At 26.2% G+C, this 16,328-nt stretch overlaps 1 protein-coding gene across 1 annotated transcript; it reads right to left on the bottom strand.

Annotated features, from left to right (window-relative positions):
- Positions 1 to 14,896: 14,896 nt before the first annotated feature.
- LOC134829999 (regucalcin-like) lies at positions 14,897 to 15,896 on the bottom strand. Its single transcript, XM_063843328.1, has one exon. It carries the CDS (start codon positions 15,863 to 15,865, stop codon positions 14,945 to 14,947), a length of 921 nt encoding a protein of 306 aa, XP_063699398.1. The 5' UTR covers positions 15,866 to 15,896; the 3' UTR covers positions 14,897 to 14,944.
- Between the last annotated feature and the right edge of the window lie 432 nt (positions 15,897 to 16,328).

A 16,328-nucleotide genomic window follows, 5' to 3' on the forward strand; every position in this document is an offset into this window, starting at 1 on the left:
GACAAAAGTCTGAATTTTACGACTTTTTCGGCGAAAAGCGGAGTTTTATTGCGTTCACGAGTCAAAAAAATTATTGCATCCTATTAGAATAATAGCGGGATTAATGATAACAAAGTACCAATTTGCTTTCTTCTTGACCGGACGAACACATAAAAAGCTCATAAATCTTCATACAATTTATTCCTTCGTCTACTCTCTCGCTATTTGGCTTAAAGATGAAGAAGAAGAGACACGAAACAGGAAAGGAAAGAGTATTTTCAATTTTCCGGTTACTGACATTTTTATTTGTTGTCCTGCTGGTGTGTCGACCGACGTGCTCAAGAGTTGAAATGCCACACTTATCTGATCTGATTAAGGAATTGATTAATTAAGGAGAATTTGTTGGTTCGAGTAATTTTCTTTTTTTTTATTGGACGAGACGAACTGAGATATCGGCTTAACCTCCCACACGTCAACCGCTCGTTGGCAAAGAAGAAACATGAAACCCTTGATCAATTCCATCAATTCCATGAGTGATAAATGGTTTTATTTATTATTGCCTTACTTTATGTGTTGCACATGTGGATAAGAGACGTATGTATTTATAAACACAACATCAATAAAAATATTTTTTTTTCGAGTGGGATGAAGAACTTTGGCGTATTTTGAATATGAATTTATTTGAAGTGCATTTTTTGTGTGGTTTTAATTTTTTTTTAAATTTTATTTAAGTTTAATATTTTTGTAAAAAAATTAAAATTTTACTAAATTTATTAATTTATTTTTTTATAATTTTTATTTTATTTTAAGACGTCTTAAAGAAATAAATTTAATTTTTTTTTTAAAAAAATTAAAAAATAAATAATTTTATAAATATTGGATTTTTATAAATTTTTAAATTTTTTAGAAATTTTTCAATTTTATTTAATTAATTTATTTTTTTTAATTAAAAAAAAAAAATAAAATTTTTAATTCGTTAAAATTTCAAAACTACTACTTTCAGAATTTTTCACTTAAAACTTTTTGTGAAATTTTAATTTAAGATTTTTCAAAATTTACCTAATTCTTAACACATTTTATATTAATTTAAATATTTTCACGACTTAATAATTTTCTTAATTTTTTTTCTAAATTTTTATTCATTTATTTATCTATTAAATAATATTATTTTTTTTTTTATTTTAATGGTTATTATTTTTTAAAATAATATTTTTAAAGAATTTAATAAATTTTAATTTTTTATATTTTTCTCCAAATTTGATTTTTTTAAAAATTATTTCTAATTTTTTTTTATTTTAATTAATTATTTTATTTTTATTTATTTATTTTTTTAGAATTTAATAATAAAAAAAATAATTTCTCAATATTTTTTAAGTACCTACATATTAAATTAATTATTATTTTTTTCAAAAATTTCCAATATTCGTTTTTTTTTAATTTTTAATTTTTCGAAATTTATAGAAATTTCTCAACTTTTTCATCAAACACGTGAACTTCATTTTTTTAAAAATGCGTTTTAAAAAATACAAAACCCACAAACACTGCACATGTTTCGATGTGAAAAGTGATAGTTTTCCAATGCAACTGCATTCAACAGTGCGGATCTCAGTTACATAAAAATAGAACATTACCTCAGGTGATTTATTACAATGCAATGCCATGTGAGTGTGTGTGCGTACTTCTATTGTAAATTGAAAAATTCCTGGTTCACAAGTCTTTTATTTTATTTATTTTTATTTTATTTTTTTTTTCAACAAGCAGCAGCCGTACAACTACCAAAAGGATAAACTTTGCAGCAGGCGCAGCTCAACAGAGACATTGTTCTGAAACCATTAACGCCACATGTTGAGATATTTTTAAATGCATCCGAGTTACACGGGAGAGGAAAAAAAACGACTTTTTGATGCAGTAGGCAAAACGAAAATAATTTATTTATTTTATTTTTTGCTAAAATGTGAATACGAATCATTTTAAAAGTTATCCTGATGAATGTTCCCGTTTTTTTAGCACAACAACAGAGAAAAAGTGATGACAACAAAAGGCATAATGAGCAGCAGCCGGATAAGTGGCAATAAAATATTCAAATAAATATTTTTTTTATTGTCCATCACGTTTTGTTCGTTTTTATGAGAAAAATGTGGAAATCAGAAAAGGTCATGTGAGGAAGATGAAAAAAAAAAGTAATGAATCAATCTTGATAACGCACGTAACAAGAGGACGCCGAAGCTGAGAAATATGAGGAGAAAAAGGGTTTTGCAGAAATAAAAAGGTAGCTTGATGAAGGAAATAAAAAAAAGTGCGGCAGTTGGTTGTAATAATAATCATTGACATTTCCTGTGACACATTTTAGATTTATTTTTTTTTCGCTTCTCTTGTTGGATTATGAAATTTTAGGGAGATTGGTGATCGAGACACGTGTCTTTCGGGATTTTTTTTTTGAGAGAATGGAAAATTTTTGAGAAAATTTAATATTTTTTTTTATTTATAATTAAAATAAAAATCAAAAAATTTAAAAATAAAATAAAATAAAATAAAATATTAAAAAAATTAAATAAAATAAAATAAAATAAAAATAAAAAAATTTAAATATTAAATTTAAATTTTTTAATTAAATTTAAATTTTAATTTTATTAAAAATACCTAATAAAATAAAATAAAATAAAATAAAATAAAATAAAATAAAATAAAATAAAATAAAATAAAATAAAATAAAATAAAATAAAATAAAATAAAATAAAATAAAATAAAATAAAATAAAATAAAATAAAATAAAATAAAATAAAATAAAATAAAATAAAATAAAATAAAATAAAATAAAATAAAATAAAATAAAATAAAATAAAATAAAATAAAATAAAATAAAATAAAATAAAATAAAATAAAATAAAATAAAATAAAATAAAATAAAATAAAATAAAATAAAATAAAATAAAATAAAATAAAATAAAATAAAATAAAATAAAATAAAATAAAATAAAATAAAATAAAATAAAATAAAATAAAATAAAATAAAATAAAATAAAATAAAATAAAATAAAATAAAATAAAATAAAATAAAATAAAATAAAATAAAATAAAATAAAATAAAATAAAATAAAATAAAATAAAATAAAATAAAATAAAATAAAATAAAATAAAATAAAAAAAAATATTTTTTTGTAAAATGAAATATAATTTGAAAATATGTTTAATAATAAGAACTTTAATTTATGTTTAAAATTAATGTTTCACCCTTTCTTAATTTATTTTATTTATTTTTTTAGTTAGATCATCAAAAGAGATAATTTCTAGCCGCAAGCATGATAATTTCATAAAATTCTAGAAATTTTTTACAATAATTTTCCCTACATTTCCATAAAGCCTGAGGCAAACACATGCTCTACACCTCATAAAACCCACAAATTTGCACGCCTCACACAAACATCGCCTTTACTACGCAATTTTTCCATAAATTTTCATTGCAACCACAATTTTTCATGATTTTATCGTCACTCCATTCATTATTCACTCCGACACACTCCAGAAAACTAAATAAAACGGTAAATAAGGAAAATTTCTGACCAAGCAAACCAACCAACTCAAACAAAAACGCACACGCATACACTTTAAAAAATTATTTTATGAGATGCAAACCTCTCATATATGGCGAACTTATGCCTGACATTCACCTCACAACTTCATTTTGAGCCATCAACGTCGTTCATTGAGCAATTTTCGGTCTCCCTATCGGCAGATTGTGATTCGACAAAATGCAATTTCTGCTGCAGCCAAAGTTTTAATCAACTTGTACAGTGCTCGTTCGTCTCTTTTGTTGTTGCATGCACGCCAGATATGACTGTTGACTACAGCTTTTGTCTGATATTTTGGCACACTGAACATGTCGTGTCGTGTTGTCGCACACTCACTCGAGTTCAGGAAGGCGCAACAGCATGCGAGACAATTTGCGATGGTTTTGTGCCAAAAATAGGATTTTGAAAGACATTTAAAGGGAAAAAGTTTTTTTTTGTCTCGCACCTGTAATTAAGTGCAGATGACATCTTGTGTTCATCACGTCAGGGTTTATTTTTTAATTTTTTATTTATTCAAAATAAATTAATAGAGAATTCAATTAGAGAAAAAACTTTGAATTAATTAATAAAAAAAAATTATTTAAAAAAAACTAACGATATTAAAGTATTTTAAACTTTTAAATTACGAAGTGAACCCAGTGAAAATTTTTAAAATTTTTATTTTGATCATATTTTTCTTTTGTCCCAATAATTCATAAAGAATATCTCGTATGATTGAATTCAATTAAATTCTAATTAATTTTTTTTTAAGATTTTACCCCATTGAGCATTCTTAATTTTTATCCCAGTTCACATTTTACTCATTTTGTCCCAATGCAAATTCTAAATTTTTGCTTTAAATTTATGAAATATCACAGAAGTTTAATTCGAAAAGAATTCTCATTGGGTCAAAAATATAAAATATGCATTGGGACATAATTAAATGTGCATTGGGGAAAAATTTAAATTTAAAATAAAAATTAAGAATTCTGACCCCAGTACCCATAGAAAGAAACTCTATATGATTATTTTAAATTTTTATCCCAGTGAACATTTTTATTTTTTTTACCAATACATATTTTACATTTTGGACCCAATGCACATTTCACATGCCTTTTCAGTTTTATTATATAAAATTTATAAAATTATTTAAATTTATTCATATTTTCATATGAAACTGAAGTAAAATTTAGACTGTAAAAACTGTAAAATGTGCATTGGGTCAAAAAATATCGAATGAGCCAAACAAATGTAAACTGGGATGAAAATTAAAAATTCAAATTTTTATTCTAATCAACATTTAAGTAAATTTCATGAAATCTTCGTCAATATTAAACATAATTTTCTGCATAAAACCACATTTTTTCTGCGAAATGCGGTAAGAAAAAAAAACAGAAAACGTCAATTTTCACCATAACAAAAAGGACTTTAAAAACGTAATGCGTGCAATCAGGTAAAGCAAGCCAGTTAAACTAATTCAACACACGTATCAACTGCTCTACAAACTTTTTCCTCTCGTTTTTCTGCAACTCTCCGAACACACAAAAAAAACTTTACCGCATTCGATACACTCGACCGTCGTCGTCATCACGGCATTTATTTCATGAGAAAGTGTTAACACTCCTCCTCCTCTCCTTTTCATTAATTGTATGAAATTAGCACGATATCGTCCTCATGACACAATACGGCAAATAATTGCGTTAACTTGAGCAATGATCAAAACTAATTGCCTGTGGAAAATCCGCGTGGAGACGCCAGGCGAATTTTAATTTTTATTTTTTTTTAAATTCAAAAGCAATTTTTGGTCCAATTAAATTCGTGTCTCCCTCAAAAAGCTGTAGACAAAGTTAATTTAAAAAGATATTTTTATTTTGTCCTATTTTTGCTCTGTCTATCAGTTTCCCGTACAGCGAACGCTATACACGGTTCAATTTCATTTTCGCTTCGTTCCGTAGCTACTTTGGCACAGAAATATTGCTACTAATGTTTTCAGTTATCCTTCGACCGAGCAACGTGCTAGACGTCTTTTTAGCGAAAAAAATTCTTTCGTTCACACAATTCAAAACGATAAGCGCGAGATAAGCACATGATTTATCTTATAGAAATATCGTTTAATGGCTTGTGATCTTTCTCCTCTGTTATCCCGATACGACTGAAGTGAGAGAAAAATACCGAAAAAAAATAGCGAGTGGATAAAAAATGTGTTGCTACTAATGATAATAAATATAATAAAATAAAAATATACGAGAAGTGATAAGTGCTCCAGCAGAAGCAACTGAGTTGCTATTAAACCAATAATTCGTGTTGATCGCTGGCATGTCAAAAAAGTGAACGAAAAACAACAAAAAAGTGAATAATGAGACGTTTTTTTGAAAACTTTTCCTTGTTAACACAAATTTAATTTTTTAACGCGTGTCAAAGAAGAGACACAAGAAAAAAAAAGTAAACAAGATAGACAAGGAAAAGGTCCTCATAAAATTAACAAGATGGAAAAATTATTATAATTTTTTGATACATGTGTAAAACTTGTCAAAAATAAAAAGTAAAAAAAAAATAAATTAAAGAAAAAACACGAAAAAGGTGAGATCGGTTCATTTTAAAACTCGTGTTTAAAAAAAATGTCATAAATTACAAGTGTGACATTTTTTACAAAATTAAAAATTGAGTTATGTGATAAAATTTCAAGGGCATGTATGAGGAAATTTGTCTGGAATTTTCCGTTTCTAGGGTAAAATTTTTTGTGAGAAAATGAGTCAAGGCGAATGTTTATAAACATTATTTTTTTTTTCGATTTTTTTTTACACACGATTGATTGATTTTTCATAAAAGGTTAAAAATTTATGGATTTTATGATTGATGTTGTGTCATTTGCGTTTGAAAACTTGTTGAAGGACTTTTTCATGTTTTTTTTTGATGGAACATGGCTTTGAGAGATGACGATGGGGAGTAGTTTTTGTAGTTTTAGAGAAAAATTTTGATTTTAATATTTATTTAGAGTTAAAAAAAAATAAAATTGAATTAAAATGTTTTAATTAATTTTTTCTTGACAGATTTATTTAAAAAAATTAAATAAAGTTAAATATTTATTCTTTTGGTTTTAAATAAATAAAAAAAATTAAAACTATTTTTATTTTTTAATTTATAAATGAATTAAAAGACAAAAATATTTTTTTTAAAATTTCTTTTTGGTTAACGGATTTTGAGTTAAAAAAAAAATTAAGAAATTTTTCATTAAACCTTTTTCGTTTCCCGGGCGAAAAGGATAAATCGCACAACTAACATTTTTAACAAACTGAGAAAAATCGATTTAAAGTTTTTTATTTGAGCTGTTTTTTTTTAAACTTACAAAAGTAAATTAATAAAAACAATTGTACAAAAAATTTTTTTTATTTTTTTAAATCGCACAAATGCACAAAATTTCATATAAAAATGAAATTTTTCAACTCTTCCAATTTCAAGATTTTTGCAAATTTTTTGGTTCAAATGGACTTTTTATGCAATAATAAGGCATGAACAACACAAAAACATGAACAAAAAACGATTTGGAGACATTTTTATATTTGACTTATTACCATTTGTGCGATTTATCCTTTTCGTCTATTCTTTCTATTGAAATAAAACTCAAATTTTTGAAAATATTTTAACGTATCCTAAAATACTCGTATTAAGGCATATTTTCTCATTCTTAACTCAATTTTGTCAAAAATGTCAGTTGTGCGATTTATCCTTTTCGCCCGGGGTTTTTAATTGATTTATTTAATAAAAAATTTGAAAATTTTTTTTATTCATTTTAATTTTAATTAAAAATATTTTTATTTTTTCTTTGTGTTTAATAATGACAAAAATCAATTTCCCGTCTCGTTATTTTTAGGTATATTATAAAAAATTATAAAAATTTATAGATATTTATTTTTAAAAATTTTATTTAATATTTTTAAAATAATAAAAGTGAAATATTATTTTTATATTTATTTTTTGATAATTATTAAACTTAAATATTAAAATGAAATTTTTTGAAAAAAAAAATTCTCAAATTATTTAAATTAAAAGAAAAATAGTTGAAAATATTTTATTCATTTTCATATTAATTAAAAAAATTATTATTATTATTTTTTTTTATAATTTATAATGGTAAAAATCAATTTTAAATATTTATTTTTAAAAAATTTATTATTTTTAAAATAATGAAAAGTAAAATATTATTTTTTTTTAAATTTAATTATTTATTTTTTTTTTATAATTATTAAACTCAAATGTTAAAATGATTAAAAATAAAAAAAAATCTGTCATATAATTTAAATTAAAAGAAAAAATATATGAAAATTCTTCATTAAATTTCATCAAAACTGAATTTATATTAATTTGTCGATATCATAAGTTAAAATTTTTACAAAAGAAAAAAATCTAAATCCTTTAAAAAACTTAAATCAACATTTTTTTTCATCCCAACAAATTTTTCAACATCCGAATTACCAATTTTTCTCTTGTTTCCCATCTTCAAACATTTTTTTCTCATTTTCAAGTCTACTAAAATCTCAATTAAGCCCTGATAATCCTAGTTCTCAAACAAACGCCGAACAATTTCCAACGAAAATCACGTTTCTGTCCATTTTCCCAATTTATTTTCATTTTTATTCATCGCCATCCCTTATCGTTTTTTTTTTCTCTCTCATCGTCGTTGCTCAATTGAAAGAAATCCTCATTATGTTATCAAACACTTTCAATTTATATTACACACACTCGACTAAAACATGCCGAATTGGCAACAAAACAAACGAAAAAAAAAATAAAATGTTATGTTTTAATCCGTATTTAATTCAGATTTTCACTCCAATTTTATTCGACACTAGTAAAATATTTGGGAAAAAAATTTAATGCAAAAAAGTCTATTTAATTCCGTAATTTATTTGCGGATTTCTGGGTTATTTTTCTGTTATTTGCTCATTCATTATTCATTCAGACATAAATCTAGCGCGGATGCAATTTCACGAGATGCGAACATATTTTTTTTTTGTTTGAATTCACGAAATGGAAATAAACGGAAATACTGCTGAATTTTTTTTTCGAAAAAAAAGTAAAAAAAAAAACATTTTATTTCGAAAACAGAACGAAGAAAAATTTAACCACACACGATCATGTCAGGAAATATTTTTAAAGTAAAACAAATTTCATCTCCTTGACTTTTCCTGACATGACAGACATTTTATTAGACATTTACTTTAACTATAGCGTCATCGTCTCACGTAAAAAAGTGTTGAAAAAAAAGAAGAACAAATAATTGTCGTTTACCTTTTTTGTCACATTTTTTGCTGACTGTCTGCATTTTTGCACGTGCACAAGTAAAACACATGTTTCTCCTTCAGCTTTTCATATTTGCCTCGATTTGCATATAAAATAGTTACTTTTCTCCCACAGACCTGCTTCATCATTTGACAGACCATTTACTATTTTTATCTCGCCTCGACGTCCATCGTTCTCTTATGTTTTATTAAAATTTCCATTAAAAAGTGACAGAAATTCATTCTTTTATTTTATTTTGTTTAAATTTGAGAGAGAGAAAAAAAATGCTATTAAGGGATTTTTATTTAAATTTTCTTTCTTTCTTCTCACTCATTTTTTTTTTACTTTGCGAAGAAATCACACAATTAACATATGTCATTCCCTCGTTTTGTCTGAAAGTCGGCTACACAGAAAAACTTTTTGTCTTATTTTCATATTTTTTACTTGCAAATGTTTTTGTACGCACTACGGCTTTAACTAACAAGTGTGTTTGATTTAAGTTTAAAAGGAAAAATTTACGAAAAAAAAAAACAACGGAAATTTTAAGAATAACTCTTGAAACGAAGAGTGTAGAGCAGATAAACGATGACGACGAAAATAAAACAAAGAAATGTTGAATAGTAATCGTCTTGGATGGAAAGATTGACTTAATCGCATTTTCATCTAATTTTTTTTACATTTTCTTACTCCTCATGATTTTTTTTTTTACTTTTTCAACCTTTCAAAATTCTTAGAAGTCCATTCTTGAGTCATTTAAGTTTTTTTTAGATGAGTTTGGCGTAAAAAATTATTAATTCACATATTTATACTCCTCATAACACCTTTTGTATTATTTTTTCACAATTTTTTACTCCTCATAATTCAATAAATTCGTCATTTTCAAAAAATTCATAGGTTTAAGATTTATTTGGTTTAATAAAATTTTTTTAATTTTTTTTAAAGTGTTTAAAATTCAAAATTTGAAATTTCACATATTCTTACTCCTCATCTAACAATTTTGTACTCCTCATCATTAAAAAACATGACTTCTTTAAGCTTGATGAATAGAATTTTTTAAAATGATATTCACTATAGAATTTAAAACTCGTCACTTCACAATTTAGAACTCCTCATAAATAAAAAAAAATTAATATTTTTTATTTTTGAGAGTTTTAAAAATTTAATTAATTTAAAAATTCACTAAGTTCAGATATTTTCAACTAAATTCTGATATTTTTGGAAGATTTTAATAAGTTTTTAATTCGAATACAGAAACTTCACATTTTCTTACTCCTCGGTTCATTTTTTTATACTCCTCAGCTCATTTTTAAGCTCCTCATAAAACGAAAATGAGACGCAGAGCAATGTTTGTGGAGTTTTAACATCAATTACTGTAATTTTACATTTAGTTACTCCTCATTTTACAATTTCATACTCCTCATGATTAAAATTGCAGTTTTAGATCAAAAAGTCCATCTCAAAATTCAATGAGTTACAAAACAAATCTTTGAGCTCATTTCCGCATTTTTTTTTTATCAAAATACACAAAAAAAAAAACAAAAGAAAGGTTAAAAAAGATTTTTGCTCCTTCCCTTTTTTGCAATCGACAAACAGAGAAGAATTTACATTTGAATTATTATTATTATTATTTTATTGTAAAAAGAAGGAAAATGTAAATACAAGCTCAAGTTCACTGGTAAAGACAAAAAAAACTCTGATAAAATCTTCCATAAGTTACGTTCTTCCGCAAGAAATTTAGCATAACAAGTATCTCTCCAGCAAACACCACCGCACAAGAAATAAAGGCACAAAAAACGTGAATATTCATGGCATGCTCTTCCTTCCCCATATTTTTCTTGTTTTTTGTCAAACGCACGGCTACAAGTTGTTAGAAGTCTCTCAAGTGGTTCCGTGCAAAAAAAAAGAAAAAAAAATAAAGGAAGTACGAATAAAAACGTGGATTAGACGAAAAATTGTCTAGTCATCGATCTGCTTGAATTTCCGTTGTAAATAAATGTGGAAAAAAAAACTTTTACAAAAGGCAAAATCTATTGAAAGGGAAACGTGGTTTTTGTCGGTGTGTAACAATCATATCGGAAAAACATGAACTTTTAAAGGGGGGCAGATAAGAGAATTAAATAACGTTTTGAGGAATTCTCTTGAGTAATGTTCTTTTTTTTTTTTTGGTTGAATTTATTTGAAAGCAACCAGTTTTCGAAAAAAAAAAAATTAATAATCAAAGTTAACGAAGTTAATTTTTTTTTATCGTGAGACGAATAAATTTTATTTAATTTTTTTTACGATTTTTTTTTCAGTGCAACAGGAAATGCACAAAAAATATTTATTTTACAACGCGATCAAATCAGATTTTATCTCTTCAGGCAATTCAATTTCATCCGTATCATCAGCAAGTAAAAACCATCATCTTTATCCGAAAGATTGACAAATTTCGTGCTCTATTTATGAATAGTTTTTATTTACGATTTTTCGGCTGCTCTTTTCCGCCCAAAGCGAAATTCTGCGTGGAAATAGAGTTTTACGGATAAATGTCATGGTTCATTGAGGGATTATGACATTCATGTTGAGAGTGGATGTTGATTGATGAAAGTAACGAAAGAGTTGTTTTCATAGAGATTTTCTGTCATTCGGATTGGGTGGTGACGTAAAATGATGAGAGATGTTGTTAAATTGTCACGAAAAAATAAGTCAAGAGGAAATATTTGATATTTTGTTTGAAAGTTTCTGAGAAATGGATGAATTGTTGATGTTTAATGAATTCTGTTGAAGTCTTTAATCTTCTTATAAAAGTTCTTGTTTGATGAAATATAAAAAATAAAATTTTTTCTAAAGATTAAAAAAAAAATAATTACTAAAAATTATTTAAAAAAAAATATTTATTTAAATAAAATTAAATTTAAAATTTTAAAATTTAAATTTTTTTACAAAAAATAAATTAAATACCTAAAAATATAATAAATAATTTTAATATTTTTAATTTTAAACTTTATTAGATTTTATTTTAGTTTTTGAATAAAAAATAAAAGAAAAAAATTAATTTTAATTTTTTTTTAATTTAAAAAATATCAATATTTAAAAAATAATTAATTTAATAAAATTAATATTTAAAATTTTTTACACAAAAAATAAATTAAATAAAAAAATATAATAAATAATTTTAATGAAAAAATTAATTAAAAAATATTGAAAATTTTTAAATTAAAAAAAAATAATTAATGAACAATTCTTAATAATTGCTTAAGAAATAAATTAATTAATTTTTAATTTAATAAATATTTAATAATTAATTACTTTTTAATTATTTTACTAAACTAACAGCTTCAAATTTTTTTTATTTTAATTTTTTTTCTTAGATTTATTTATTGACTCCTATTTCTCACATATTTACCAATTCAATTCCACAAAATTGATTTATTTATTTTTTGACCTCTTTCAGACGTATAAAAAACTCTTTCTTACAAAAAAAATGAAATAGAATAAAATAAAATTTGTCTGACAACTTGTTAAAATCAAAGAAATTTCTTTATCTCACTTGAAAAAAAATTGCATAAAATTCTAGCAATAAAACTCAATTTACATAAAAATACATTCAATTCTGGAGAAAGAAAACTGATTGAGTTGAAAGTACTTGCAAAGAAAGTACAACAAGAAAAGTGAGGTGTTAAAAAAGTTGAACATAAAAAAAATTGAAAGTTAATAAAAAAACAAGAAAATTCTTCGAAATTCAATCAAAGGATTAATTTAAGCTGAAAATAAATCTAACGAAAAAAGTGAGTATCTTTTTTTTACATTTTTACTAAAATTAGCTTTTATCAGATTTAAACTTTATTTTTCGTACAAAAAAAATTATTGGATTCCAATTTTAAATCCAATTTTACTTTAAAAATAATTCTCTTTTGTAACGAAAATTTATGACATATTTTATGTTCCTTTGTTCTCTTTGTGAGTCACTTTCGAATGTGTGAGCCAATAACGTACAATTTATCAAACAAATAGTTGGCAGCATTTCGTTTTGTCAGCACTTTTTATTTTATTTCGCTCTAATCTGGTGCGTTTGTCGTTACGAGTTGTAACAAAAAAAAAAAGTTGCAAGTAAATTTTTTTCTTCATGGAACAAAATTTTACGCTCCACGCACAAACGTACATGAGAAATAAAAAAAATAGTATATGACACTGAATCAAGGCCAAGAGCAAGAAGAAACATTTTCTAGCTACTGACAATTCCTCTTTTTTTTCGTTCGTGTCTTTTTTCCCTCGCAACTCATTTCTTTGGTATGTGATAAAAGAAATTTTTTCTTTATTGGTGGCAATTTGCCAAGAAATGGGATGCGATGCCATCGAGCCAGTTGTAATAATATGGTAATGTGTCGGTTAAGTCGCTCTTTTTTTCTTCGCTTTGTCGTTTTTTTTTCGGTGCTGATGATATTCTTGGCTGCTACTGGAGGCAATAAAACTTTTATTGAGAAAGACAGAATGTAATTGACTTTTAGCGGGCGGCCAAATAGTCAATTTATGACTTTATTTAGAGGGCATTTAGTCACGTGAAAAAAAACGAGATTAGGCTTTTTTGTTAATAGAATGAGCAACATTATCGCTTTTTGATGTTCTTAAATTTTTTTTTTGCAAAATTCTCATTTTGTTACTCCTCTGATATTCTTATATATTTCACAATTATACCAAAAGATACACACAAGCTTTGTTTTTAGTCGAAATTATCATATTTTACACATTTTTGACTCGAAAAAAACTTGTTTAAGATTAAATTAGAAGAATGATGCTTTTTATTTATCAGAGCTCCTTCTATAATACTGTTTCACATTTGTATACTCCTCACTTCACATTTTACTATTCTTCAAGTCTCACATATTCTTATATATTTCACAATTTCACTAAAAGATACACAAAAGCTTTGTTTTTAATCGAAATTATCATATTTTACACATTTTTGTACTCCTTTAATAACTTTGATGCTTTTTACTTCACAGTTTCATACTCCTCATGGCTCGAAAAATTTTTCTTTCAAGGTATTTTTTGATTTGCTGAAAATTGTAAAAAGAACATAAAATTTTTTTATTTTTATGAATTTCACAATTTTGAGATTATTTTAAATTATCAAATTTCAATGCAAATACCATAAAAACTCTAAAATATTCATTATTGATCAAAAATTTTTGTCATATTGTATGATTTCACGAAAAAAAGCTTGTTTAAGATAAATTTTGAAAAAGTATTTCAATTTTTTTTTATTTTGCCCCCCCCCCCATTTTGAAAAAAAGTTTTTGGGACAAAAAGTTCGAAAAAAAATTGGAGCGGCCTTATTTAAAAAAAAAATGCTTTAAAAATTTTCCATTAAGTTCATAACTAAGTCATAAGTTCTTTATCATGATGCAGAAAATTCTCTTGAGTTTAGCCTTAAACTAATATTTCTAATTCATGTACTCCTCACTTTATTTTTTTTTAAATACTTTAACAATTTTATACTCCTCAAGGTTCAAAATACGACATTTTCACAATTTGGTACTCCTCAATTCACAATTTCTTACTCCTCATTAATAAAAAAAAATTAAATGCCAAAAAAAAAAAATTAGAATACTTGTAACAGACAAAATAAAAGGACCAAATTTTCAGCACGAAACCACATTTTTTCTTCGAAATGCGGTAAAAACGACAACAATAAGAGAAAAAAACGAGGCGTCTCCACATAACAATTAAGTTTTATGTATTTTCTCATGTCCCATAAACATCTTTGTGTACGCAATTTTTTAATCAAACAAATGACCGAACGTCAACCAAGCAAGACACGAAAAGTACCTCCAGCGATAATTTTATCTCAACAAAGATAAAAATTTATATTGACACATTTGAGATAAAATGCAGCACGCGACATGCCTCAAGCACATAATTTGTGGACATTTTATTTTTTTTTGTATTTTTTGTTGTTCTCATTCGGTTCATTTCCAAAATTTGGAAGAAAAGAAATTATCACAAAATCAATTTGAAATAATTGTTAAATCATGCGTCGATATCGCAAAACTATGAGGGAACGTTCAAGTGAGATGACTTTCGTAAAATCGAAAAAAAAACATAGGAAATTATTGAATGACGAGACTCTTTTATCGTCATCATCATCATCATCAATTTTAATCTAATTTTGCGTCAAACATTTTTGTGCCTTTCACGCCCAAGCCGGTAACTTTGAACAGTCCTCCTGCGGGTGCTGGTCTCCCATCAAATTGCGCTGTTGTCACAAAAAGTTCATCCAAATTCGGTCCTCCGAATGCCACTGACGTAATTTGTGTGGCACCTGGGATCGGAATTTCTTGCACGATTTTTTTCGTGTTCGGATTAATTTTCAGGACTTTTCCAGCGTTAAAACAAGCCATATAGAGGTTTCCTTCCGTATCGATTGTCATGCCATCGGGTCCGAGTTCAGCTGGTAGGAAATTCATTAAAACTCGTTCGTTGCTGATTTCGCCCGTCGCTGGATTGTAATCGTACTCTTTGATGTCTTTGTCGCCCGTGTCGATGTAGTAGAAGATTTTTCGCGTTTCATCCCACGTCAGGCCATTCGAGATGCAGATTTTGGACTTTAAAGCGGCACATTTCCCGGATTTGTGGTCGTAACGGTAAAAAGTTCCTTTGCGAGCGGTAAAAATGTCGCCGTGCTCCTCAGATAACATCGTTCCGCCGAAAATTCTGCCACGCGGGTCGACTTTGCCGTCGTTAAAACGCGTAACTTTCACATCTTGATCGACTTCGGTCAAAACTTTGACGACTTTTGCCATCGGAGAGACTCCATCCCACGAGATGACAGCTAATCTCAGTGCCAAACCGACTACAAAATGATTCGTTTTGCCTTCAACGGGAACAATAAAGCCAATTTTTGTGTTTAGTTCGCCTTCGATTTTGGCCTTGTAACATTTGTTCGCCTTATAATCATAGCGAAAAATTAGGCACTCTGGAATGTCACAAAAGTACAAACTTTGGTTCGGAGCGTACCAGTGAGGACCTTCGAGCAGAGTTGAAGGTTCAACAGCTGTGACTTGCTCGACTTTCACCATTTTTTTGACGTTTTAATGACAATTTGAGACAAAAACTGAGAAATAACTGAGCTTCGAACGAGTTGCGGCGTGCCTTTTATAGAGGTAGATAATGCACGATATCAGATGTTTTGAATAAAAAACGGTTTCTATTGATACGAATAACAATACAAAACAAATACGGGCACGACGACGTACGTAAGACGCGAAGTTGAGGTGAAATTTTTTGAAATTTTTTTTTTTCACTAGAAATAGATCATTTTTCACCAAGAAAATATGCCCGCAAACCTACCATTGCTTCAGAAAAGCCAAAAATATCAATTTTCCACGTCGCGCCACGTTTATGCATCACGATTCTCATAAGATTTTTTGTTGAGTTGGCGCGAGACGTGGAAAATTGATATTTTTGGTTTTTCTCATAATTGTTGATAAAGTTGTTTATTGCTGAGAGTCAATTAATTTCGCTCAGTGTTTTTAAATAATT

The sequence above is a fragment of the Culicoides brevitarsis genome, chromosome 2, assembly GCF_036172545.1.
Source record: "Culicoides brevitarsis isolate CSIRO-B50_1 chromosome 2, AGI_CSIRO_Cbre_v1, whole genome shotgun sequence".
Taxonomy (NCBI): domain Eukaryota; kingdom Metazoa; phylum Arthropoda; class Insecta; order Diptera; family Ceratopogonidae; genus Culicoides; species Culicoides brevitarsis.

What these genes read in the sequence shown, in the direction of transcription:
- LOC134829999 (XM_063843328.1), bottom strand. Translation starts at nt 15,865, where the DNA reads ATGGTGAAAGTCGAGCAAGTCACAGCTGTTGAACCTTCAACTCTGCTC.